Source organism: Alosa alosa, chromosome 3, assembly GCF_017589495.1.
Source record: "Alosa alosa isolate M-15738 ecotype Scorff River chromosome 3, AALO_Geno_1.1, whole genome shotgun sequence".
In the NCBI taxonomy this organism is placed as follows: Eukaryota; Metazoa; Chordata; class Actinopteri; order Clupeiformes; family Clupeidae; genus Alosa; species Alosa alosa.
In genome coordinates this window covers 27,098,936-27,126,785 of record NC_063191.1, presented here as the reverse complement: position 1 = coordinate 27,126,785, position 27,850 = coordinate 27,098,936, and the positions used below count along the sequence as shown (strand labels likewise).

General features: G+C 40.0%; 2 protein-coding genes across 3 annotated transcripts; both read left to right on the top strand.

The window, feature by feature from the left end:
- Positions 1-8,930: 8,930 nt before the first annotated feature.
- Positions 8,931-11,916, top strand: LOC125291654 (UDP-glucuronosyltransferase-like). Its single transcript, XM_048238474.1, is given in 5 exon segments — positions 8,931-8,952; positions 10,969-11,027; positions 11,030-11,193; positions 11,296-11,339; positions 11,342-11,916. Coding segments are annotated over 5 exon segments (531 nt in total). The 3' UTR covers positions 11,584-11,916.
- Positions 11,917-20,932: 9,016 nt separating this feature from the next.
- Positions 20,933-27,649, top strand: LOC125291565 (ZP domain-containing protein-like). 2 transcript variants are annotated; one of them, XM_048238366.1, is made up of 11 exons: positions 20,933-21,000; positions 22,321-22,401; positions 22,741-22,764; positions 22,906-22,938; positions 23,216-23,236; positions 23,339-23,362; positions 23,713-23,876; positions 25,313-25,713; positions 26,154-26,253; positions 26,366-26,663; positions 27,063-27,649. In XM_048238366.1, coding segments are annotated over exons 2-11 (1,188 nt in total). In that variant the 5' UTR covers positions 20,933-21,000; positions 22,321-22,400; the 3' UTR covers positions 27,185-27,649. The 2 variants fall into 2 exon arrangements, with proteins under 2 accessions (XP_048094323.1, XP_048094324.1); XM_048238367.1 differs by lacking the exon at positions 22,321-22,401 and having other exon boundaries at positions 20,955-21,000.
- Positions 27,650-27,850: the final 201 nt, after the last annotated feature.

Here is a 27,850-nt window from a genome sequence, read left to right as displayed (position 1 = left end):
CCCATGAGCATGTTGTTAACTTGGCTGTATAGAAGCCCAAGTCATATCCACTGTAACTGCAAAAACAGCATCTTCCATACTTCTAGAGTATCTTTCTAAGTATCTTTCATACTTCTAGATACAGCCACCAGGTATTGAGGTACAGATACAGCCACCCATAAGTCTTGGGTACTTCCACATTGACCTCTTTGATGGACACTGCAGCAGAGGGGGCCTAGACCTCAAAAAAAAAAAACTCACTGAGGAAGAAGAAGAAAACGATTACTCTGGCAGGCCAGCAAACCCTTCTTTTTCTGTGAGCTTTTTTTTTGGCAGTTTGCAAACAGAGTGCATTACCTCCATCTGCTGGACTGAAGTGTGATGGCAAGTGTAACCTCGTTCTGGTCGCCGGATAAATAAGGCGAATTGTAATATGTGTTGGTAAATTATTACAATGTTGTAGAAACTAGTGCAAGCACCCCATCTTGTGATCAAATGCAAAAACGACTATTAGTACAGCGGGTAACCATGAAAATTGTGCACTTTTTAAAAGAAACATGAAACTTCTACCATAGTTAGGTTATACCATAAGCAGTGTTGTGCCAGTTCACAGCTTTTCTGAACTAGTTCAAGTTCAGTTCATACATGCTCAAAGTGAACAGTTCACGTTCAAAGTTCACAATTTTAATTCTGAACTAGTTCAAAGTTCAGTTCATTTTACTTTTTTTGTGAGATATTTAAATAAATACTTTTTTTCACACTATGAGCTAGAAATCACTATACGTTCTTTGAAGCTGCTCATTAGACATTTGCTCATGCCACTGCAATTGTGGGTTTCTTACCAGGTGATGAAACTGGCAGCAGTACAGACAAGGTACTGTAGACCAGTTCTATAGTTAGTGCAATGAAATCCAGCCCTCGGCTCGTCGTGGATTGCCTGCTTTCTGCGGCGTTGCTATGCCTACCCGCTCTGCTTTCAAAAAGAAAACAGATGTCACTCAGTTTTCAATGGAAAACAAATTCCAACGTTCATTTACAGTGATGTCTGCCGTTCATGACACATAATGTGAACTAATTCACGTTCAAGTTCTTTATTAAAAATGTGTTGCGTTAAGTTCAACGTTCCGAAAAATGAGGGTTTCTTTTGAACTTCGTTCACGCACAACACTGACCATAAGGTTTATTTTTCAGATTGGGAGGGAAGTCAAATTTGACCTCTGAGGCCGGGAGAGGTCAAATCCAAGATAACCCGCCCAATATTATTCAAAAGTGCCTCGCGTTGGAACCAAACTCAGTAGAAAAACACTTAAGGTGTCATTTTCCACTAACTTTTGGGTGCCCATTATCTGATAACTTTGAAACCACCAGAGTTCAAGAAAATGCATTTATGTAAAGGTCAAGGTAAACTAAAAAATGAAGTATGGAGCTACTTTGAGCCTCGTAAATGGTGTAAAACAGTGATTTATTTGCATGGCTAGGCCGATGCCCGAGGCACCACAACGAAACACTGTGTTGGTAGCATTGGCTAACTAAGCCAGATTTCTGAGTGCAGGGGACAAGCCAAGGTGAGCTATGAGACATCACGTTCACTTTTCGGTATCATGTTTACACTTTAGGTCAATATCACACCGGAATTCTCCTTTAACACCACAATCTGGCATAACACTTTTGTAAACACACAAAGCAATATAAAACAGCGATATAAAACAGCAATATAAAACAGCGCTTGAGGTTTAACATGAAATCGTATTAAATACAGGGGTATTGCTGTTCCCTTATTACATTGAAGCTGTTTCAAGTTTCAAGTGTGATTCTTACATTGTCATTTATGAAGGAAAAGAGGATGAGCGTGACAATTACCAGTTGGAGAAATGCAAAGACAGTAGTTATTCAAAGAGTTAAAGACAGATTTATTTTGCAATTACACAAATAATTTGTTTGCGAGTTTTGAATTTTGTCTTTGACTTTATTTGATTTTTTTCTGTATTTGATATTTTGATTAATTGATTTTTGTTTGAATTTGAAAAAGTATTGTTTGAACATTTTGGCACAAATTAAACTCCATGAGACTGCAGCATGTAGACACTACTGTGTAAAACTAAGACAAAGACACAGTAGTAAAAGATTGTACAATCATGGCCAAAAGGTTTAGGCACTGACCAATATTGTGATTGGGAAACTTTGCTGTTTCAGTTTGTGTGGGGGCGATTCAGATTGTCTCTAGATTATTGTGCAGAATGATTACTAGTAATTCATTGCAAATAGTTTCTTCATTCACATAAAAGGTTAACTATTGCAAAAACAATTTTCACTGTAATTTGTCATTTCTAAACGGGGCCCAAATGACCAGCTATCATTTCAGTATACTCATACTGCACTAGCCTGGCCTCAGCCTGCATACGTACTTCTGCTCGATTTCTTTTCTTTTCAAATAGGGTGTCATATTTCGTTCGACATCCACTCCACTAGGTGGCAGACATGTCATCGTCATCCCCGAGTCGAAAAAGGTCATGGTTTAAACAAAACTTTTTTTGAGCTACAGCGCATTGAATCAGTGCGTGCAATACGAGCTAGTGTGCGTGTGAGCCACTTAGTCAGAGCGATATTGTCAACGTTAGCAGTATTTGCATTAGATTATCGTCTAATGGCATCAAAAAGTTTACCTGAAATGAAGTGTTGGGTCTTCTATTCGCGGACCCTGATTCTGAAGGGGAATATCTGCCTTCAGGAAATGGCGGTGATTCGTTTTAGTGAGGCTTCAGATCGTCCCTGCCTTCAATGATGCAGCTGGACAAAGTGAGAGTTTACTCCATAGTTTAGCTTACACCAAGCACAAGCGTTGAATCGTTTGCCCAATGTCACTGGTAGGAATAATGTTTCCGCGGGTTCGGGTGTTCATCGGGGAAGTTAGCAGGGTGTTAGTGGTGTGGCGAACAAGGCTGGAGGTAGCCTAATAGCTTAGCTTCTGTCTTTGCCTCTCCCACAATCAAGCGGCGACAGTAGCGTGGTGGAGCCTTTGTCTAATGCGACTGGGTATGTTAGGCGAGGTCGAAGTGCTCATAGGAGAGTTAGGGGGAAGCGAGTGGCAGTGTGGGGAGTCGCAATGAGAATGACAGTAGGCCTAGTCCGAAAGGCGCAAATTCTCTCCACTCGGCCCAGCGAGGCAGATCTGGCCATGCTGCTCGCATGGTGGAGGTGGTGACACGCTCTCTCCCTCTCCACACACACACACACACACATTAGGTCATGCATAGTCTATCACAAGATGATGGGAATGCCGCCCTGTATGGATAGGGATAGGGAGTCATTATCTCTACAGCAAAAGGCCTGCTACATAAAAAAAAAAAAAAATGTCAGCCATTTATTAGTAAGGATTTACACTGTTGATTTGCTATCTATTTCCCTGATCATTTAGGACATACACTATGTGTTCCTTTTTGTGTGTTCATGTCCTTGTGATGTGTGTGTCTTTGTCAGCTAAGAAAAAAAAAAACATCAACAAAAACAACAAAAAAAAAAAAAAATACTAACATTGTCTCTTGTCTTGTCTCTTCATCTCACTCCTGATCTGTGCCTTGCCGTGGCAAATGAGCTTTGAACTAAACAGGTCTTGTCTACTTGTGTTTGTGTGTCATCTGAATAATCTATATGTGCCCCATACATGGAATCAGAGTGCCTACTGTATGTAGTAAATGGAAAATCTCTACAGCAAAAGGCCAGTCTACGCTACATGCATTTGGTTTGTTTAGGCCATTTATTAGTAATGATTTACACAGTTTGTTCACTACTTACTATTTACCTGAGCATTCAGTATTGTGCAATATAGCATACAGAAGGTGAGGGACATTTTGGGAAAAGAAGTGGTGCATTTTATCATTCAAACATGCGACTTTTCATGAAAATTCTATAATCCAAGATGGCCGCCACCATATGACGTCATAATATGCAAATTAGATATAAACATTTAATCTCTACATAAACTTTGGCTCATCCTTAATATTTCTCTAATTTACAGAAAGTCTCTATCTCTTATCACTTTTAAGATATAGCCTTTTGAAATGAAGATGTCAAAATTGATCGTTTCAGAAAAAAACCTCTGGCGCCTAAAGGGTTAAGTTGCAAGCCTATCTTTATCGTTGTGTCCCCCCGTGGTTAACATACGTCATTGCCAAACGTTAGTGATTGAACTCAAATGATATTAAACTTCAGACAAGCGTCCACCAACCAGGAAATAAACGTTTTCCAATGGATCTAGGCCAGACTCTCTGCAAAGTCAGAGTCTGGTATTCAGGCTAAATCTGCACGGGGGAAAGTGTGAATCAGTATACAAATCAGCTGAAATCACTCTATAATTCTGACTCAATTATAAGACAACAAAGACACATCTGAAGCTGAAATGCTTATAATTGTTCTTCAGTATACATGTGAAATGAGAGAACATAATCCAAAAATACTGAAGCAGCAATGTTTGTGAAACACAAAACCTGTGTCGCTGCTAAAAACTTTTGGCCATGACTCAGTTCTATAGACTACATTATTCTACTTCTATCCACACACACACACACACACACACAAAGGGCTCTATCTTGGCGATCAAAAACCCGGCGCAAAGCTTTTTCCTATCTTACACTCGGATTTTTCGCCATGCACTTCAATTTTAAATTTAAAAATAATTTAATTTAATTAAATTTTAAATATCGCTATCTTACACCATCTAAATAGCATTACGTCACTGACCAAGAAAAATCGGGTCTATAGCGAAAGGCGCATATGAAGCAAATTAAGTCAATAGTTAAAGTAATTAACTGTGTATAACTGTTTTGTCGTTGACTATGACACCACGGTGAAGTTAGTGTCACTTTGCCTATGAGTTCAAATAATAGACGAGTGCAGATGCATGTAGCCTATACTCTGCTAGGTTTTAGTAAAGCATGGTTTAGTGGAATACCTGTTCCATACGGTCTTGCGTGCAAGCGGATTCCTTCAAATGTGCCATGTACAGTACAATTCCTGTGCCAGCACCTGTATCAAGTAATATTGAAGGTACAGTCTGTGATTCTGCCTTTAAATTGCTGCTTTGACATCTTTTAATTTTCAAATGTTTCTTAGTGACTTTTTTTAGATCCTACAGTTATCTGTCATAAAACAAACTTCCGGTGAACATAACAAGGATACAATGATACAAGGAAGTTTATTGTCACATGCATATAGTTACTGGAAGTAAGAAATGCAGTGAAATTATGTCTGGTGTCAGCCTATTTGTGCATTTATGGGGGGGGGGTAAAAAGTGCAGTAGAAGGGGTTTAGTAGATTAAGTGGCAAGGGCTGCATAAGAAAGGTGGGGGGAGGATTGGGACTGGTGGGGGGCACCAACAAGGAGCACCCAAGAGCAACAGGGGCAAGGAAAAACTCCCTTACCAAGGAAGAAACCTTGGGCAGATCAAGGCTCAAGGGGCTAACCCAACTGCCAGGGGTCTTGGTGTGTGTGTTGGGGGGATGACAGGGGAGATGGGATAGTGTGCTGTGTATGTGGGGAGAGCTGTGTATGTGTGTTGGAGAAGCTTCCTCATGAGACAATGTGCTGTGTATTGGGGGGGGGGGGGTCAGTGTGCTGTAAGTATGTTGGGGATGTGTGTTGGAAGCTTCCTGATGAAATAATGTGCTGTGTATGTAGGGGAGAGGGGGGGTGTACTGCAAGTATGGTGAAGGGACTTACTATTGCAGAGTACTGTATGTATGATGTATGTGAGTGATGACAGTGAAGATGTGTGTGTGGGCGGAAGGGGAGTGGAGCAGTGACTGTGTGTGTGTAGTGTGTGTGTGGGTAGGTGGGGGCAGTGTGCTGTAAGTATGTAGAGGATGTGTGTTGGAGAAGATCCTGAAGACAATGTGCTGTGGATGTAGGGAGGGGGGGCAGTGTGCAGCAAGTATGTAGAGGAGGCTTACCGTAGCAAGCAGTGTGCTGTATGTATGTGAGGTGATGACAGTGATGATGTAAGTGTGTGTGTTTTTTTTTGTGTGTGTGTTGGGGATGGGGGGGGGGGGGGGGGGCAGAAAGGCTAGGCAATCAAGGACATGGGTAGATAGATGGAGGAGAAATCAAAAATAATAAATAAAAAGTTCTATGGAGATGTGCAAAAGTTGGAGAAAGTCAGATATGTGTGTGTGTGTATGTGTATGTGTGTGTGTGTTTGTGTTTTGACGTGTGATGAAATAAGAAAATAAATAAAAGGTCTGTAGCATAGGGAGAGGGATGTAAAAGTGCTAAAAGTCATGTAGGTGTGTGTGTGTGTGTGTGTGTGACTCAGTCTCTCAGTTCTGGCTTTGTGACTACATAGGCGTCTTCTTGATTTCAGCGGTAGGAATAATCCATTGTTAGGATGAGAAGAGTCCTTCAGAATCTTTTGGGCTCTTAGGAGTACTCTTCTGGAATAGATATCTTGTAGAGCAGGGAGTTGAGTTATTATTGTACGTTGAGCTGAGCGCACTACTCTCTGCAGAGTACTACAATCTCTAACTGTGGAGTTCCCATACCAGGTGATGATGCTACCAGTTAGAACACTCTCAACCGCTGAAGTGTAGAAGGCCTTCATGATGGATGTAGAAACTTTCCTTAGCTGACGAAGGAAGTAGAGTCGTTGTCTGGACTTCTTCAGAACATATTGAGTGTTAACAGTCCATGTTAAGTCTTCAGTAATGTGGACACCAAGGTATTTAAAACTTGTGACTCTCTCTACAGGTTGCCCGCTGATCATTAGTGGGGTGTAACTGTAGTTCTGCTGCTGCCTTCTGTAATCCACTACCATTTCCTTGGTTTTAGTGATATTCAGTGTCAAGCTGTTAGATTGACACCACTGTGCCACCTCATCAACCTGATCCAAGTAGAGCTGTTCATTGTTGTTACTAATCAGGCCCAAGATCACTGTGTCATCTGCAAACTTGATGATGGAGGTATGACTACTGTTGGCTTTGCAGTCATGTGTGTAGATGTTGTACAGCAGTGGACTCAAAACACAGCCTTGGGGAGCACCAGTGCTGATGGTTAATGAGTCAGATGTCAGACCCCCCACTCTAACCACTTGTGAGCGGTTGGTGAGGAAGTCAAATATCCAGTGACACAGGGTGGTGTTCAGTCCTAAGGCCTTCATCTTTGTGACCAAGGTGAGGTACTATGGTGTTGAATGCTGAACTAAAGTCAATGAACAGCATCCTCACATAATTCCCATTCCCCTCCTCCAGGTGAGTTAAGGTGGTGTGCATGAGGTTTGAGATGGCATCCTCTGTAGACCTGTTGGCTCTGTAAGCAAATTGGAGGGGTCGAGAAGGAGGCAGGGAGGGATGAACAGATAATGTTTTTCCCAAGCTTCTCAAAACACTTCATCACTGTAGGCGTCAGGGCTACTGGTAGTCATTCAGACATGATGGACTTTTGTTTTTTCGGTACTGGAACAATAACAGACTGCTTGAGGCAAGTAGGAACTGTCTCTTGAGCAATGATGTGTTAAAGATATAAGTGAACACAGGAGCTAACTGAGCAGCATGGGATTTCAAAACCCTGTTAGAAATTCCATCCGGTCCAGCAGCTTTTCTACAATTAACCCTCCTAAAGGCATTGCTCACATCGACCTCAGAGACACAGAAAGGTGCATCCTCATTTGTTTCACATGCTGCAGCTAGTGCAAGATAGTCTTTGTTTTCATGTCAAAGCGAGCATAAAAGCATTAAGTTCATCAGGGAGGGCTTTACTCACATTCATCATAGGAGGGACTTTCTTTCAAAGCCAGTGATGGTTCGAGTCCTTTCCACACTCGTGCTGGATCACCCTCAAGAAATCAGCTTCAACTTTGTCTCTATAAGCTTAGCATCTTTAATAGCTCTCGTAAACTATAAGATGCTGCTTTGTAATCCGTCATATCCCCTGAAATAAGCCCAGCATTATAAGTCATGGTGCGTGTCTTTAACCTATAATGCAGTGGCATATATACTCAATCTGTCACTTTGTGATCACATAGTGTAGCCTATCATCACTTTTAAATATTGGGGCATTTCCTATCTATTGTGGGAGGTGTGCAATCGCAGTGACCATTGGGGCTACCGCCATCTTCATTATTAGAAATGGCTTTAAACTTTAAACTACAATTACAGGGGTTGTAAGATATCAAAATGTTTCTGATACAAAGTATGTGTACCAAGTTTCATGCTTTTATCGCAAAATGCACAATTGACACCAATATTTAGGGCCATGCTGCCCCCACCTCCACACCCCCCACCCTGCCAGCATGTTGTTACATTACCTTAGTTAACTAGACATTACACGCAACATGGACTTTTGAAATGAACCTATACTGAAAGCCATCAGGATCTGACATGGATACTCTAACAACAACCACCACCAACAATGACAATGACTAACAGACACAGACATGGAGGCAACTATGAGCAGTTCCAGAATAGAAAGGCTAGCAATGTCAATGATGGGACCAACAAGGTTTACATCACTTGCAGTTCTTCACATTGAGAGCTAAATAACAGTGCAGCTATCACCAGAGAACATCTGTGGACATACATCTGTGTGTTCTTCTGCTCTACATGTAGCTAGGACATTTTGCAATGTTCAAAGTTTAATGTGAATGATTTTATTAGCACTCTACTGTGTCACTCTCGTAATTGTCTATATGAATTCACCCAGCGTGGTCTTGTAGCCACCAGAGTGACGTAAGTTAAAAAGTAGGTGTGTGCCCCCCCTCCCACACACATTCATGTCAAAGACCGCCTATGGGGGACAGGTATGCAATAGTGTCACCTGGCATCATCCATCTCACTTAGAAGCACTGTCTTGACACCTGATTTGCAAAGGACAGGACACAATAATTACAGTGCATGAAAATGCTTAAAATTTCTCCTTGTATGGAGAAAGATGGTACTATCCGGATCTCCTTATATGGGCAACAATGGCAGCTTTGGGGCCTTTCTGTAGGCAAAATTCAGATGTCCATCAAGGACATTTTTGGCTGAAGTTAGCCTAGAGTCAGCGGTACTTCCTCATTCTCTCTAGATTCTTTTGTCCCAACTGCAACTGCTGAAGATGCATCATTCAACGCCACAGTTTGCATTTTCTCAGAAATGTAGTCTAGTTCGGGAACAGAACATCCAGTTCTGACATCTTGCTGAACTAAACTCCCACAGGCATGGCTTAACACCCCACTCTGGCATAACACTTTTGTGAACACACAAAACATCTGCTGTGTTAAAAACACATGTTAAATGTTACTACTGAGTATTATTTGACCATTCATATAGAGCCAAAAGCTTGGGAGACAAAGCAATATAAAACAGCGCTTGAGGTTTAACATGAAATCGTATTAAATACAGGGGTATTGCTGTTCCCTTATTACATTGAAGCTGTTTCAAGTTTCAAGTGTGATTCTTACATTGTCATTTATGAAGGAAAAGAGGATGAGCTGTAGTGTGACAATTACCAGTTGGAGAAATGCAAAGACAGTAGTTATTCAAAGAGTTAAAGACAGATTTACTTTGCAATTACACAAAAAAATTTGTTTGCGAGTTTTGAATTTTGTCTTTGACTTTATTTGATTTTTTTTCTGTATTTGATATTTTGATTAATTGATTTTTGTTTGAATTTGAAAAAGTATTGTTTGAACATACACAAATTAAACTCCATGAGACTGCATCATGTAGACACTACTGTGTAAAACTAAGACAAAGACATAGTAGTGTACAATCATGGCCAAAAGGTTTTGGCACTGACCAATATTGTGATTGGGAAACTTTGCTGTTTCAGTTTGTGTGGGGGCGATTCAGATTGTCTCTAGATGATTGTGCAGAATGATTACTAGTAATTCATTGCAAATAGTTTCTTCATTCACATAAAAGGTTAACTATTGCAAAAACAATTTTCACTGTAATCTATCATTTCAGTATACTCATACTGCACTAGCCTGGCCTCAGCCTGCATACATACTTCTGCTCGATTTCTCTTCACTACAGTACTCCGTCTGGAATAGCTCTCGTTCACTTTGTTTACTTCGGCAACTTGTCTGCGAACCAACCAGCGAACAGAGGGCGTTCCTGAGAGCGATTACATTTAAGTTGCAAGCCTATCGTTATCGTTGTGTCCCCCCGTGGTTAACATACGTCATTGCCAAACGTTAGTGATTGAACTCAAATGATATTAAACTTCAGACAAGCATCCACCAACCAGGAAATAAACGTTTTCCAATGGATCTAGGCCAGACTCTCTGCAAAGTCAGAGTCTGGTATTCAGGCTAAATCTGCACGGGGGAAAGTGTGAATCAGTATACAAATCAGCTGAAATCACTCTATAATTCTGACTCAATTATAAGACAACAAAGACACATCTGAAGCTGAAATGCTTATAATTGTTCTTCAGTATACATGTGAAATGAGAGAACATAATCCAAAAATACTGAAGCAGCAATGTTTGTGAAACACAAAACCTGTGTAAGCTGCTAAAACTTTTTGGCCATGACTCAATTCTATAGACTACATTATTCTACTTCTATCCACACACACACACACACACACACAAAGGGCTCTATCTTGGCGATCAAAAACCCGGCGCAAAGCTTTTTCCTATCTTACACTCGGATTTTTCGCCATGCACTTCACTTTTAAATTTAAAAATAATTTAATTTAATTAAGTTGTATGCATTTGAGTTCATGCCTTTTTGATGGAAAACATTTTTGTTTGAAAACTAAAGCAAAGCATTTGTTATTTCAGCTTTTCTATTCCCATAACTATACTCTTAAAACACTTTTTAACACAAATTATGTTATTTTCAACACATTTTGTGTAACAAATAAATAAGGAAACAATACAAACTTGTGTTGTCACTATCTGGACACAGAGATGTGTTAAAACAAGGCAAGTTGTGTTGTTTTCAACACATTCGTTTTAAGAATGTAGTAATGCTAGTTTAATTAACTATACTGTGTCTGTGATTCCAGGTCACCCTTTGGCCAAGGCTTTCATCACACATGGAGGGTCTCATGGCATCTATGAGGGTATACAGTATGCAACGGGGTGCCCATGGTCATGCTGCCACTGTTTGGTGACCAAGCTGACAATGTTCAACGCATGGTTGCACGTGGTGTTGCTGAGTCTTTGACCATTGCTGACGTGACCACAACCACACTTTTGGAAGCCCTCAACAAAGTAATTTATGACAAGAGGTATGGTGCATTTCATAATGGCCTTTCCAGAAACATCTTATTTCTCTGTTTGAAAGTGTGAATATGACACTCATGCAAAGTGCTGTTTCCTTCATTCTCCAGTTACAAGGCAAATATGATGAAGCTTTCAGCTGTGCTGCTTGATCGTCGATTGAACCTCTTGACCTGGCCGTCTTCTGGACCGAGTTTGTCATGAGACACAAAGGAGCAGAGCACTTGCGCCCAGCTGCTCACGAGCTGAACTGGATCCAGTACCACAGCCTTGATGTGATCGCACTGCTAACAACCATTGTGCTCACTGTTGTTCTCGTGACAATTAAAAGTTGCATGTTCTGTTTGAAGAAGTGCACACGAAACAAGACTAAACAAAAGAAAAACAAGCGAGAGTAGTTGAGGAGTTTTGTTTGTGAGTGAAGGTGAATGGCACTGGCAGAAGGAAAAAACACAGTCTACCTCCTTATTATAGCCTAGTGTGTTTGGAGAAACTATTTGAAAGTGAAAATATGCAGTGAATTTCTAGCTACTTATTAGGTTGTAAAGGGCCTAGGGTTTCTTCAAATCAATGAATGCTGTTGACAATGGGTGTTTATTGCATACATAGAAGACTACTTTTTGTGTACTTCTGCTGTAAGTCAATCATTTTGACACTTCATTGTATTATTGTGCAATAGTCTATATGAAGAAAACTTGGTATGATAACAATAAAAAAAACTGACTACATTACCCATGAGCATGTTGTTAACTTGGCTGTATAGAAGCCCAAGTCATATCCACTGTAACTGCAAAAACAGCATCTTCCATACTTCTAGAGTATCTTTCTAAGTATCTTTCATACTTCTAGATACAGCCACCAGGTATTTATAAGTCTTGGGTACTTCCACATTGACCTCTTTGATGGACACTGGCAGCAGAGGGGGCCTAGACCTCCAAAAAAAAAACTCACTGAAGAAGAAGAAGAAAACGATTACTCTGGCAGGCCAGCATACCCTTCTTTTTCTGTGAGCTTTTTTTTTGGCAGTTTGCAAACGGAGTGCATTACCTCCATCTGCTGGACTGAAGTGTGATGGCAAGTGTAACCTCGTTCTGGTCGCCGGATAAATAAGGCGAATTGTAATATGCGTTGGTAAATTATTACAATGTCTTACTTTTCTGATTTGTAGAAACTAGTGCAAGCACCCCATCTTGTGATCAAATGCAAAAACGACTATTAGTACAGCGGGTAACCATGAAAATTGTGCACTTTTTAAAAGAAACATGAAACTTCTACCATAGTTAGGTTATACCATAAGCAGTGTTGTGCCAGTTCACAGCTTTTCTGAACTAGTTCAAGTTCAGTTCATACATGCTCAAAGTGAACAGTTCACGTTCAAAGTTCACAATTTTAATTCTGAACTAGTTCAAAGTTCAGTTCATTTTACTTTTGAGATATTTAAATAAATACTAAGTTGATTTTTTCACACTATGAGCTAGAAATCACTATATCGTTCTTTTGAAGCTGCTCATTAGACATTTGCTCATGACACTGCAATTGTGGGTTTCTTACCAGGTGATGAAACTGGCAGCAGTACAGACAAGGTAGACCAGTTCTATACTTAGTGCAATGAAATCCAGCCCTCGGCGCTCTCGTCGTTGCCTGCTACGCGGCGTTGCTATGCCTACCCCGCTCTGCTTTCAAAAGAGAAAACAGATGTCACTCAGTTTTCAATGGAAAACAAATTCCAACGTTCATTTACAGTGATGTCTGCCGTTCATGACACATAATGTGAACTAATTCACGTTCAAGTTCTTTATTAAAAAATGTGTTGCGTTAAGTTCAACGTTCACGAAAAAATGAGGGTGTTCAATGAACGCGTTCTTTTGAACTCGTTCACGCACAACACTGACCATAAGGTTTATTTTCAGATTGGGAGGGAAGTCAAATTTGACCTCTAAGGCCCGGGAGAGGTCAAATCCAAGATGGCCGCCAATAATATTCAAAAGTGCCTCACGTTGGAACCAAACTCAGTAGAAAAACACTTAAGGTGTCATTTCCCACTAACTTTTGGGTGCCCATTCTGTATCTGATAACTTTGAAACCACCAGAGTTCAAGAAAATGCATTTATGTAAAGGTCAAGGTAAACGAAAAAATGAAGTATGGAGCTACTTTGAGCCTCGTAAATGGTGTAAAACAGTGATTTATTTGCATGGCTAGGCCGATGCCCGAGGCACCACAACGAAACGTAAGTTACGCATGTAACTATGGATCTGTGAGACCGAGGGATGACCGTCACTACGGTCTAAAAAAGGAATGATCACCTTCGTTCTGCCTATCACCGAGACCATATGTCAACAAAGTCATGCCCATGACCTCCGGAAGCAGAACGACTTCGAGCTTGTAAATAGCGGAGATTGCTCCCGGTTCAGTCTCCTACCTTGAGCCTCAGGATGGTCCGGCGACAAAGGATAGTGACGGTCATCCCTCGGTCTCACATATCCATAGTTACATGCGTAACTTACGATCTGTTTCGACCTCACTCTGACCCGTCACTACGGTCTAAAAAAGGGATGACACATACCAAAAAAGTGGCGAGGAGCTCTAAGCTAACCATTAAAACCTCGCTCGGTCACAGATATTGCTTGCTGGTACCCCCTTAAGGGCAGTTATAAGGGCAGGCCTGTTATCCGCACCCTGGTGAAAGGCTGAAATGGCGAGGCATAAACCTTCACAGTACTGACCGCCTTGCCTTGATCCAAATGGGACTGCAAGAAGCGCCAAAACTTGTGGCACAGGGCAAACCGCTGGCTCAAGACCCAAGCTGGCACACCAATCCGAAAAGATCCTCCACCTGAGTGCATAGCAAGTTCTAGTAGAAGGAGCCCTGGCGTTGTTCAGAGTCTCCTGCACAGACTCAGCTAGCTGTTCAATGACTGACTCTGCAGGGGCCAAACCCACAGGCGCAGGGCACCTGGATTCGGATGCCAGATCTGCCCGTCTGCTTGTGACAGAAGAGCATCGTGTTACTCTGTAACACCTTTTCAATAGCTTCAATCAACCGATCCAGAGCATAGCCATCTTCATGGCTCAATTTAGCATGTACATCGGCAGTAAGACCATCACCCCTTAACACAATGTCTATCACAGCATTCGCACCACCTAATATCCTTGACAAAATCACAATATCATTCAATGTACCGTACACGTGTTCTACGTATGTGGCCATGTCAGTATCACGCAAGCCCCTGAAATTCATTGTTCTGTTTAGCGTTAAAGAGTTATGGCGACGACGTGGTACAACCGTGTAATCACCAACAACACCACCATCTCTCACTAAACGTTCTACGGTAGCACTATCTAAATCATAATCATGGGACCTGTCATGATCAACATTACCGCCACCATGGGGGTGCTCATCAGATCTACACTTACTGGGGGCTCATCATACGAAATAGCTGTAGGAACCCTGTCATGAACAACATCAACACCACTCCCCGTTTGCAATCCGGAACTACCAGGTATCGCATCCACACATACTGGGGGGTCATCTTGTAAAACGATTGTACGAACTGGTATATGTGAAATAGCTGTAGGAGCTGGAACGTGTGAGATGTCTACAGGATCTGGAATGTGAGAGATGTCTGTGGAGTTTGCTACATCCACAACATAAGCTACATGCATGTCAGGATTGTCAATGTAGTCATCTACTGAACTCTGTCTAGTGATTGTCTGCAGTAAGGTCTCATCTTGTGCATTATCTGAAAGGGTTGGTGTATGTACAACATCAGCTGAATGCATGTCGGAATTGTCATTGTCAATAGAGTCATGTGTTGAAGTCTGACTAGCGGTTGACTGTGGATTATTGGAGACTAAGAGGCTCCTGTTATATGCATCCAAATTCTGTTTCATGCTCTTGATAATAGGGTTGTCAGGGTTAGGATTCTGTAAAACTCTGTACAATGTATGTATAGTATTAACACAATCTGTCTGATCATCTCTGGTACGTTTATCAGGCGGTTCAATATCATTGCACCCACTGTCATTTCTATTACGCTTATTTGGCGGGGGCATGGCTACTCACTGATTACTCAACAAATTTAAACTATATTACACATGTATACTACTCTTCCGCAATTATAGCCGTAAAAACAACAACAACAAAGAAAAAATAAACATGAACCTTATAAACAATCTATCACACCGAGGTTAAACACCATTCAGATCATCAGTAACATTTCATTTCATTTCAGTATGCCATCGATAACAGCCTCAATTTTTTTTATATGATCCATATATGAGTTTCCACAGCCCCAATAAGCAGATCTGCCACTGTGTGACCTATTACATCCGTAGCTCTACGAGCCTCAGATTTGGCATAATTTAGTCTCAGCGCAACACTATCCAATACTAGGTCATATGACTTGGGAGGTATTGAAAAAAAGGAGACTGTTTCTTATAGGAATTAATGTATTTTCTTTAAAATATTAGCATAAAATACAGTGTGCATACAGTGACCATAAAAAGAGGTGTGTCTGATGAGTCAACTGAGTTTACATCACACACTGCTAAATCTGCAGAGGGCCCAGCCACCCCCCCCCGGTTCAGAAACATTCAACGAATCTGACCTTTCATGTAGTTCACACGGGTCGACAGCATCCGCAGCCTCCAGTAAAGTCGCGTCAGATAGGTCGTCAAAATCGAGTTCTGTATAATAATAATAATAATAATAATCTTTATTTATATAGCACTTTTCAAAACAAAGTTACAAAGTGCTGTACAATATCAACATAAATGAAAATGCAAATGAGACATAATATAACAATCAAATAATATATACTATTTCAATTAGAACTTAACATAAATTTGAAAAAGGAAAATAAACTTGCATTGAAATAAAACTTACTGAAATAAAACTTGACACTGAAATAAAACTTACTGAAATAAAACTTAATAAACTTAACACAAAATGAAGTATATTACTTAAACAAAACTAAGGAAGGCTTGCTTGTAAAGATGAGTTTTAAGGAGGGATTTAAAAGAGCATACTGACTTGGCTGACCTGATTTCATCAGGCAGGTCATTCCAGAGCCTAGGTGCCCTGACACTAAATGCTCTCTCCCCTTTAGTTTTGAGATTGACCTTAGGAATAGTTAGGAAACCACTACCGGGTGATCTTAAAGTACGCTCAGGTGTATAAGGTACTAGGAGATCAGATATGTAGTTGGGAGACAGGCCATGTAGAGCTTTAAAAGTAATCAGAAGAATCTTAAAATCAATTTAAAGCTTTTGCAGTTAAAACAGGAGTAATGTCAACTTTGTCTTAGTAAAAGCCGGGGAGCTGAATTTGAACAGTTTTAATCTCTTTATAGATTTTTGGTTCAGACAAGAAAAAAGACTAAGTAAATGAAGAAATAAATGCATGTATAATGGTCTCAGTGTCTTTAAAAGTTAAGATGGAACTAATCTTGGAAATATTTCTGAGGTGATAGAAACAAGACTGTATGAGCTTTGTGATGTGACGTTCAAAGCTTAAATTATTGTCAAACCAAACACCAAGATTCTTTGCAACAGGTTTTACACAGTCTAAAAATTGAAAGGGACCTAAGGATGGTATCATTTGTTTCACTATGTGCTGGGATCCAATGATGAGGACTTCTGTTTTGTCAGAATTCAACTGGAGGAAATTGTTTGACATCCAGTTTTTTAGTATAGTATCTCTCCATAAATCCACACGGTTAATGTCCTTTGATTGAGTATTAACATTAGTTTGATAGTCCTTTGAATGTGTATTCCCCCTGTTGATAGATGCGTCTCCAAGACCTATCAAGTCACCATGCTACACTTAGAAGGCATACATGTATGGAGAATAAAACAACTAGACATTAAATTACAGAGATCTCCAAATGGTCACCTGTAATGATTTAGACCAACACTCTACCCCAAAGTGGGTGTCACAGTTATAAACATACCCGTAACAACAGCTGTTTTATCAAAAGGGGAAAGAATGAACTATTGGGAAATATCAACTTACCCCGTATCACACGCGTTACCCCAGTAAAACGCTTAGCAGGCCTCGCAGTTATGGCTATAACGTCTCTTCTTAGTATCCTTCCAATAGTCATGGTCGTAAGATGGTAAGGGTTCTGTACAGGGCCGGAGTGGGGGCACTTTTCAGCCCAGAAGTTTCAGGCCCAAGACCGCCCCCCTTTTTTTAGTGGTGGTGGAAATTGGATAAAAAAGGCATCATTTCAGCTCTTACTATCCTGTAGTTTTTATTATAGGCTAATATTCCACTATTCCACAAGGATAGGTTGATAAGTTAACAAAAACAGGAAGGAAGAAATAAAGCATTTGAAATGTATCCCACAATTCCACTAAGAGGCATATTGAACTACTGTATTGTTTACATGTTTTTTTCTGCATGGGTCAGCTATCATGTTGTTGTTTGGTGATTTGCTCCTTTACTACACCCACTTCTCAAGCAAACAAGCCATATAGGTTGATCATGCAGCCTACTGCTGTAGCCTACTGTTGTTTCTTCCATAAAATAACTTTAATTCATATGGTTAATTATCCTTTCTACTTGTCCCTATAGTCATAGTTCATTTCGGGCTCATCATTGCGGGGGACTGGCTGATCTGCTGCTCAGGCTACTTTTGTTTTTAGGCCTATAGGCTACTGCATACACAGATCAAGCTTGAGTTTTGTTATCAATATTTGCATAATATTTGCAAAGTCTATGAATAGCCATATTGGATGATACCAAAATGCTAATATTTTAATTCATTATGTTACTTGCGAATAGGTTGACAACGCTACAACGTTCAGTAGGTTATTAGCCCAATTACGATGTTATAATCATGGCTATCTCTCTTTACCAGTTGCCACTTATGTCTGTCCTCTTCAAAAAAATTGGAAGCATGGCACATTTGGCAGCATTTCCCTCCAATACTTTTCGTCTTTTTTACCTGGCCTTTTCAGTCCCTCATGGCATCTTTCTACCATCCATCCTCCCTGACGCTTATCACTACGGTAGGTCCGGCCCGGCTGGTATCTGAGAAAACTTTTTAGGAAAGACGGGCTATATGGACCCAACCAATTAACTCTTCTTGGGAGGGGAGAACAACGCATGCAGAGGCTGCGGTGTTAGGCATAGAATGTGAACGTGTGTAGCCAACTTTAAGAGAAGATAGATTAACGTGACAAATGCCAATATTTTTCCCTTGACCGGCCCAAAAGTGAAGCCGGCCGGGAATTCTCCGGGATTCTCCCGATTACCCACTCCGGGCCTGGTTCTGTACCAGATGTAGATTTATTGCTTGTCGCAGCATCTAATTCAGATCCCCCGAGCGTCGCTCCCAAATCGTTTTCGTCAGTGCACAAAAGACCAGATGTTTCGAGGCTGATAACACAGTGACCAGCTAGATCATGGGATGGCGCTACAAAATAAAAATAGAAGAATAAATATGCGAGTGAAATACATTTTAGATTCGAACATAAAACCAACCAGAAACTCTGACAAACCATACAGTTTTTTTACAATGTTATCAGCACTAGTGTACGTAAGTAGTAGGCAGACCCCCCACATGAAAGGGGTCTCAAACAATACACCCAGAGACATGCCCGGACAAAACACCACCCCTACAAAGTAGGGGGATCATAGACTATCATTTTCGTCACCTAAGACCTCCATGATTTCAGTTATAAAGGTTACATTACAATGCGTAGCGTCTAGCTAACACATTTTTCAACCAAAACCACTAACAACATGCTAAACAGGTTATTGGCTATGCTAGTAGCATACTATAAGTTTATTTCCAGCTATTAACACTCCTATACATTTCATACAAAGTTTATCACATAACACATAATAATAACAACAAAACACACATATGGGTTTGGGGCCAATATGGGGCCCAGGGTTTGACATCAGTCACATGTCTGTCACATGACTCTACATCCAATATGGATGCCAAGGGGGGCGTGGCATTGTTTGACAACAGACACATGACTGTCACATGACTTTACATCCAATATGGCTGCCCAGGGGTTTGACACCACCAGTCACAAAACATAACAAACAACAAAACAATGGCTAAGTGATTTATGCGTGATTTTGCCAGGGGGCGGGTCTTATTTTTGACAGATAGTTCATGATAATATACTACTCACGGCCAACCTTTTGTGACATACCTATCACTCATTAGCTCCATCAGTCAGCATGTGGTTCAGTCAGCATGTGGTTCAAAACATTCTTGAGAGGACAAATCATCGCTTTGAGGTAGATGGAGCCTTTGGCTATGAATGTGGCTTTGCAGGTCATATAAACAGTGTCCCAATTTCTTGGTAACAGGGTTGTAAAAGAATACCAGGCAAATCACAATAATTGTTGCTAAAACCATAAGACTAGGGCCGATTCGATAATGTGCAAGATTATGCGCTGGTTGTAATTCTAAATTTTCAATGAACATTCTATGCCAAAAATGCTTAATCAGAGGTGGAATGTATTGTATAATGTAACGAATTAGCCTACATTTACTCACATTACTCAAATCCCATCCGTTACTGAATAAAAAAAAGGTTAAGACTAACGAAAAGGGAAAGGGAAAAAATTGCATCCAGTACCACTAGTGACCATGATCAGCGTGTAGCCGACCATAGGGTATGAATCAAGCTGGCGCAAAGTCTTTCTGAAATAGATGGAGATGTGGATCACAAGATACCTCAATTACCTGTGTAACCTAGGAAAGTGTATTTTCCGCTGTTTCAATGGGTTGTCTCAGTTCGATTGCAGAGATATTAAAGCAGTTTAAAAAGCTGTTAGCAAGCAGGCACACAAGTGGACATGCCCCACACATGCACTCTCTCCCCCTTTTATGTATCTAATTAAATTATTAAAAAATAAAAATAAACATTATCATTATTGTACAATGTGTTGCAAATTCTTCAATTCTACAACTGACTGTCCCATTTTACCTGACTGAGTGTCTTTGAAGGTTAATAAATAGCCTATCTTATAAATATTATAATTGGCAACATATTTTCTGCACAGAAATGTTGCTAAGACTCATATGGAGTGATAAAAGTATTCACTTCCACCCTGTGTAGCATTTTAAATAGTTTTATTTGTAATCTATCAAAAAGTGTCCCAAATTACCTTACTTCACCCTAGCGGTCCACTACTAGCGATGCTCAACTACATAAACCTTATAAATCGTTGTGCAGGTGGACTTAACCATTTTGCGCTTTAGCAAGGGAGAGTGAGAGTGACCTTAGAGGGGTGTCAAACTCATATTAGGTAGTGGGCCGGATTTGTTGGAATGAGAACTTGTGGGGGGCCATCATTGTTATGGTCATTATCATTTCTTTCATATCTTTTTTTTCTAATTTTCCCTTCCTGCCCAAAACATCTGGGGGGCCGTATGAAACCTGCTGGCGGGCCTGGTGTTTGACACCCCTGCCTTAGACAGTAACTATTTTTTTCTATACAAAATTCAGTCAGCCCCCCACCCAAATAAATGAATAAATAAATAAATAAATACTTTTTCCACCTCTGGTTCTAATTGAAAGGACAGAATAATAAACAGGTATAGTGTCCCTGTTCTTTTGACCTTTCTCATTATTGCAGTTGTCTGTCATGCTGCTGTGGCCCCAAGGCTTTGTCCCTGGGGTGAACCTGGTGTCACTGCTGGGCTGGAGGGGCAGGATCGGCCTCATTGCGATGTGTCAGAGAGGGACTGCTGTGTCTATTTAAGAAGAGGAGCCTTGCAGTAAGTGCTCAGGAGGCTCCAGCTCATTCAGCTGCCTTTGTGAACGCCACCGCTGTGTACAAGTGAGTTCATCTATCTGTCTGTTTCTTTGTTAGTCTCTTTGTCTGTCTGTCTATCTATCTATCTATCTATCTATCTATCTATCTATCTACCTGCTTACCTGTATAGATGTAAAGATGCTCTGTTGAGTGTTTAAATGATTGTGCATTTATTAGGATATTTAGTTGGCAGTGATCCCCCAAAGTGGTGTTCTTGTGTAGTTAGGAGTGTCATTCAAGGAAAGAGATTGTGGAGAACATACACAGTATCAAAAACATATTATGAAGTGCTAATAGATACAACACAATTCTTCTGATTTTCTCTGCAAGATACCATAATCTATGAAACAAGGGTTTCACTTGACATTTGCATTTACTGTCAAGGGTGAAATTGGCATTTACTTTACTGACAGTACTTCCTCCAAATGTACCTACATTTGCATTTACTGTCAAGGGTGAAATTGGCATTTACTTTACGCAAATGTACCTAACGCACCTTACTTACACAAATGAATGCTTTGGTTGTGCAGAAGACAACACTTTCTATTTCACTTTAACTGAACCCTTTGAGACTGACAGACATTTTTTTTGTAAATCATTTCTAAATTACGTTAGTTTCGCTGACACCTTTGTCCAAAGCGACAGACATCCATTATTACAGAGCCAGTGTCCCCAGACCAATTCAGGGTTGAAGGAGAATTCCGGTGTGATATTGACCTAAAGTTTGTTGAAACATGATACCGAGTGTGAACGTATGTCTCATAGCTCATCTCAGCTTGTCCCCTGCACTCAGAAAGCTGGCGCTAGTTAGCCGATACGTTCACACTCGGTATCATGTTTCAATACACTTTAGGTCAATATCACACCGGAATTCTCCTTTAAGTGCCTTGCTCGAGAGCAACTGGGAATCAAGCCCACAACCTTTACTACTGCTACTGCATGCATAAATCAGGAAAGATGGATCTTGTCATAACGGCACCCATTTTGCTATGATATAACAGCATCATGTTAAAATTAGCAGTAATTGTTGATAGCTGAAAATATGTTACTACTGCTTGCACCACAACAAAATATTGGATGTCATTCATCTAATGATAGTGTGGCATTTTCAGTGTATCAAGTGTTATTACATGGTTATATAAGCCTTCTGTTATGTTTTATGTTATTTGTACTCTAGGAAGGCATGTAAAGAAATGGTAGACTGCATTTTGCTGTACTGTTGTCCTTACTTGTGCAATGACAATACAGTTGAATCTTAATCTAATTGAATCTTAATCTAATCTATGCATGAACAAATTAAATTATTATCGATATTTTATTTTGCTATTTGTTCTTCTCTTGAAGAATTCCTGGAACATTCAATAACGTTTATCATTAAGCATCCACCATCCAGCGTATTGCGTGTGCTCCACTTCAAATTCATCAGTAGGTTTTCCAAAATAACTCAATGATTTTTTTCCCATTGATAATTTTCAAATGAATTTACGACAAAATAATTACAAAATGTACATTACTTAAGGCATGGATAATGAATTGGCTGTGAGAATAACTATTAATATGGAAACAATTGTACATCATTTTGTACTGTTTTACTAGACTTAACTAATTCACATTGCTGTGAGGGCTCAGTATGTTGTCAGTAAGAATAAATATGGTATGAACCGTTTTAGCCAGCCAAATCAGCTTCACTTAGAATTGGTAATATGTTATTTTTTATATAAAAAATATTTAAATCTTCCTTTAAATTCTTCTGTTTTACTTTAGTGCATCCCGCTTCAAATTTAACAGGTATGAGTAACACATCTGTTATCTCTCGCAACATGTTATAGATGTACCACCATTTGTGGTTGTTCTGATATATGCAATCATGATATTTATTATAACATATCCTTTTTATATTCTAACACATCTATACCCATGTTTTCTCAGCTTTTTTTATTTTAAGTATTTTTCTGCTTGCTGGTAAGTGATTTTGAGACACATAGTCCATTATGGAACTCAATTATGAATATTTCTATGCCATAGAATTAGGTGTTCGTGAAGATTGCCATATATCGTAACTTGCTGAAACTTCCAGTGAAGCATCTTGCCCTTTGCCCAGCATTATTAATAATACCCTTAGATCTTTTTGCACAATGAGGCAAACAACAAAAAACAATATTTGCTAATTAGTTATCCATGTTGTAGTTGACTCAGACAGTGGTCAGATAAGCTGAACACATTTTCCTTTCTCTGGCAGGTATGATAGAAACAACAGCAGGTGAGAGCTTTTCAGTGTTGTTATTAATCAGTTGTATAATTAAATTGATTCCGGGTATATGGTGTATAAGCACATACTAATGCAGAATATTTCTCCTAATAGGTCAGGTAAATTACACCGAACAAGGTAATTTTCCTGCAGTATTGCATTGTATCACGGAGTGATTTATTATTAGCTGATGTGCAAAGTCTGAGTTGAAATATCCAGGGATATTCCCATGGAATGTCTCTCTACCAATCAGAAACAAATAAATAGTTTCATAGAACCCAATTGTACCCAACAAGGTAATTATGCTGATGGTTTAACATCCAGTGACCAGAATACCAGGAAACACAATAATTTCCCAACATTTTATCTGTGATCAGGCACCAAACTGTCCACTGCAGGGTTAATAAAAAAAGCTTTGAAGCCCTACCAATGTATTTTGTCGTTAGTGCTCCAGAAAATGGGTTAAAATGTCTGTTAATCTCTTACAGATTTGGATGTAATCTGCATGGAAACCTCTATGCACATTGTGCTGAAAGAATCTGTGCTGGAAGAACATCAGCTAAGGATTGCCAATTCCAACTGCACTCTGTTCTCAAACGGGACTCACCTGTTAGCCAACATGTCCCTCGATGAATGCGGCACTGAAATGGAGGTGAGACTTCACATCCTCAAGCCAGATTGTTAGAATTCTAAGACGCAGCTTAAATGCAAATAAGCACACCATATAATAAATAAAGAATTAAACATAGTATATGTTTAAGTTAGATATTTAGTTCAGATATTTATTTCCAAAGCAACTTTTTACTACAAAGCAGTCGGAATCAAACCTGGGTCATCCGTTTACACGCTGGTGAATTTAAAGGGACACCAGGCAACGTTTTCGTGTTAATTACTCATCTTCGTAAGTCAGTATATGGTTAAATGACTCATTACAGGGCGAATGAAGACTCTCTCGCCCGCCCCTACTGCCTGTAGGAAGAATATCCCGCTTGCAAGTTCAGTGTATCGTACCCGGCGACCGAAGCAGTTTCAGTTTCCATCCTGCATCCACAGCACAGAGGCAGGCTAGCGAAACGCTAGCGATTGTTGCAAATGTGTGTATAATGGCAGAGCCGGTGAAGAAGCAGCGAAAACCCTTGACGGAAGATGCAAAGAAAAGGAAAAGAGCTTCAGACCGAGAGAGGGGGAGTTTCGTAGAGAAAAAGCATCAGGCTTGCCTGGTGTCCCTTTAACCACTGTCTGAATTGTGCCTGCTATACCATTAAATAACAGGAAAGATTCAAATTTTTCTCGGAACTATGTTTCATAGCGTCGGTCATAGTAAAAATGTCCTGTTATTTTAAATAACTTTCAGTAATGCTTATATCCAACTAACAGCTATTTGTCATTCTTCTGATGGTGGTAAATGTAAATCTAAAAGATGGCCTTTAGTGTTGTACACAGTACATAGTTGTACAATAGTCACTATACGTTGCCGTAGTGAAACAACACTGCATCACTGGAGCCATAAGCTCATAACTCAATGTATCACTCCATAAAGCCATAATACGGTAATCTTTCTAATATTGAGCTAAAATTATGTTACAACCCTGTGGCATTCAGTTGCACATGTAAGAACATAAGCAGCTCTCAACAAACATTAAAAAGACTACTTTGCCCATCTTTAACATTTTGTCAGATTGTGTTTGCCACTGATTTGGTTTAGTCACCAAAATACCCGAAACTACATTGGATACCTTTAAGCTTTAACTGAACATTCAACAGAAGAAGTATTGATCCACAGACACATGCATTATAGTAAGGCCTTAATAAGAGCAATCTAGAGCAGCTAATAACTGCTAGGCCTTGTTTTGGAGTCTCAAAATAGGTGACAAATCTTTACTTGTCCTTGTTTGCAATTAGGCCTAAAGGGCTAGGCTTTTCTATTGATAGATAGAACCAAATTCAAAATGTTTCAAATATTTCTGTGTTTTTTATAAATTTTTAACATTTCGGTCTTCAGTTCTGCTAATCTGCCCCTGTTCTATTGACCTACCCCTGTGAAATCTTTGCCTCTAATATTTTGCTCCCCATATCTGTTTTTTTAAGGATGATGGAGAATATCTCATCTTTTCCAATGCTATTGTGTCCTATAATGATACCAGTGCTGTCATAGTCAGGCATCCTTTGGTGGATATTGAATTTTCTTGCAAGTATCCCAAACGGAGTAACCTGACTATTGAATTCAATGGTCACAGGCCACCAATCAGTTTCACGCAGAAAGGCTTTGGTAAGTTCACATTGCAGTTTGAATTCTTCAAGTCAGAATTCTACAGTCAAGCAGAGGACCCAGAGTCCTTCCCTCTGGAGTTCGACCTGGGAGAGATGATGTACATGCAGATCAACTCCATCTCTTTTATTCCCAACACCAAGTTGCGGGCACTCGATTGCACCGCTGCTCCTACTGATCTTCCTGCCGATCAACGCAAATATCAGATTCTTAAAAATGGGTAAGACCAGTTGTGATCTGAACGTATGAAGCATCATGCAGGTGCAAGATAGATCATCTACTAAGAGTTAATAAGGTCTATCTGACATCCACAAATTAGATTTATGAAGTAGTATGGAAATGACTTTCATTAATATTGGAAAAGTGATTATCTGTTTATGAGATATTAAATGCCCATATATAGGAAAAATGTGTGAATAAAATTACATTGCTTGGAATTTGACACAATTGTTTAAGTGATAACCCCTTATACTTGCCATGTTTCACCAAACCACATTTGAAACAGGGTCTGGGCACTCTCCATTGCAGACTGTTTGCAGTCGTTGCATGCTAATGAGTGTGTTGGTTCATTCCAAAACCACTGATGTCCAAACTATATTCTCTGATCTGAACTGAAAGCAACAGCTAGCTAGAAGCTACCATTATGCTGCTATTTTACAGATGTGAAGTGGATGAGACTGTGCAGATCTATACCAATGGCAATGACTTAAAGGTCCAGTTTGCAATGGAGGCTTTCAAGTTTATCGGCCTCTATGACCAGGTAATGATCATAGCTTATTGTGCAGACAGTCTACTGTTTATGTAATTTATAAGGTCATTATAAGGTTATTGTCCTCTGTTGGTTCTTGAGATGCCATGTCCTCTGTGTGCAGGTGTTCATCACCTGCTCCACCATCCTCTGTAAGGCCGGCATAGCGGGCAGCACCTGCTCTCAGATCTGCCCTGCATTACGTCCCAGGAGGGAAGCTCCCAGCCTGACTGATGATAACTTTATCCCTACTGAGGAGAATGAGAGCGAGCATTCTCTCCTGCCCGTTGGCCAGGTTACCCACTTCACTGAGCTCCAAAGGAGCAAGAGGGACGCCCCCCTCGAGACCTCACGTCACTTCATCTCCCAGGGTCCCGTCCGGATTAGGCCCCAGCGAGCAATTGCAAGTGTGCCCGATCAAGGTAACGTAACCAGAGACCACTTGACCCGTGATGCGAAGCGTAATAATCAGTTAATTAGAAATCCTTACCTGGATAACAACCTCTGGTCACGTAAACCAAAACCTGCAGAGTGCAGCAGTTACAATTACAAAGTGATTAATCAGAAATTAATCAATTACTCTACTGGAACTAACTGTCATGGCTACATTTGCCATTTCAGAGAAGTGGTGCTCCCTGTGGAGGTTGTCATTTTATAATTGACAGTTATTAGCAGCTCAGTGCCGCTTGGTTTGTTTACATCGAATTTCATTGAGTCTTAAGTGCTGATGTTATATTCTTGTTGTTGAGTTTACCCACTCGCCTCTGGCGAGTCAGTGGAGTCCTGACTGTCTCTGAAAACTTCCCCTTTCTGTTGTACAGTGGCCCAAAACTTGGACCCAAACCTAGAGATGTTCTTTGGAGCTTTCCTGGTAGCTGTTGCCATGGTTTGTGGAGTGGTGATCTACAGAACCAGGAAGGCTACATATCAAAGGATGGTTTAAAAAGGTCATTTTTGTTTATAAATTGCTACCATAAATGGGAGAAACAAAAAAACTTGTTACAACTGGTTGATTTGCAAGGTATGCCAGTTTAAGTCATGACTAAGATGCTCTCTAATTCTCATTGGCTTTGCTTTAACCCTCTGTTGTTTATGTTATCTGAACTGTAAGTCTTTCTAAGTCTGACAAATAGAAGAGTGTAGTTATCTGCCAAAATTAGCCTCAACATTATGAACTTAATGTTAAATGAATGATTTTGAATTGAGTTGGATTTTTATCAAATATAACATTATGTTTACACTGATCAAGGTGTCGGGTATTTACCATTATATATCAGGTCATCTATTATGATATGATATGATATTTACAATAATTTACAGTATGTGGTTGGGTAAAGAAAGGCTAAATTATCATTAAATCAATTACTTTTACATTGTGATGGTGAAATAAAATAACTGGAAACTTGGACTTCTTTGGATTTCCTACTTTACATACAGTATACACTTGTTATTTCCCTACTGGAAAAAAAATGAGTCCTATGGTTGCTTGCCAGCCATGTTATGTCAAGATACTCAGTTGAGGTTGGACCCAAATGTACAACAACACACAATTAAACTCAAACGAATCTTTACTTTACAAAGAATGGACCAGCATAAGGACAATATACAT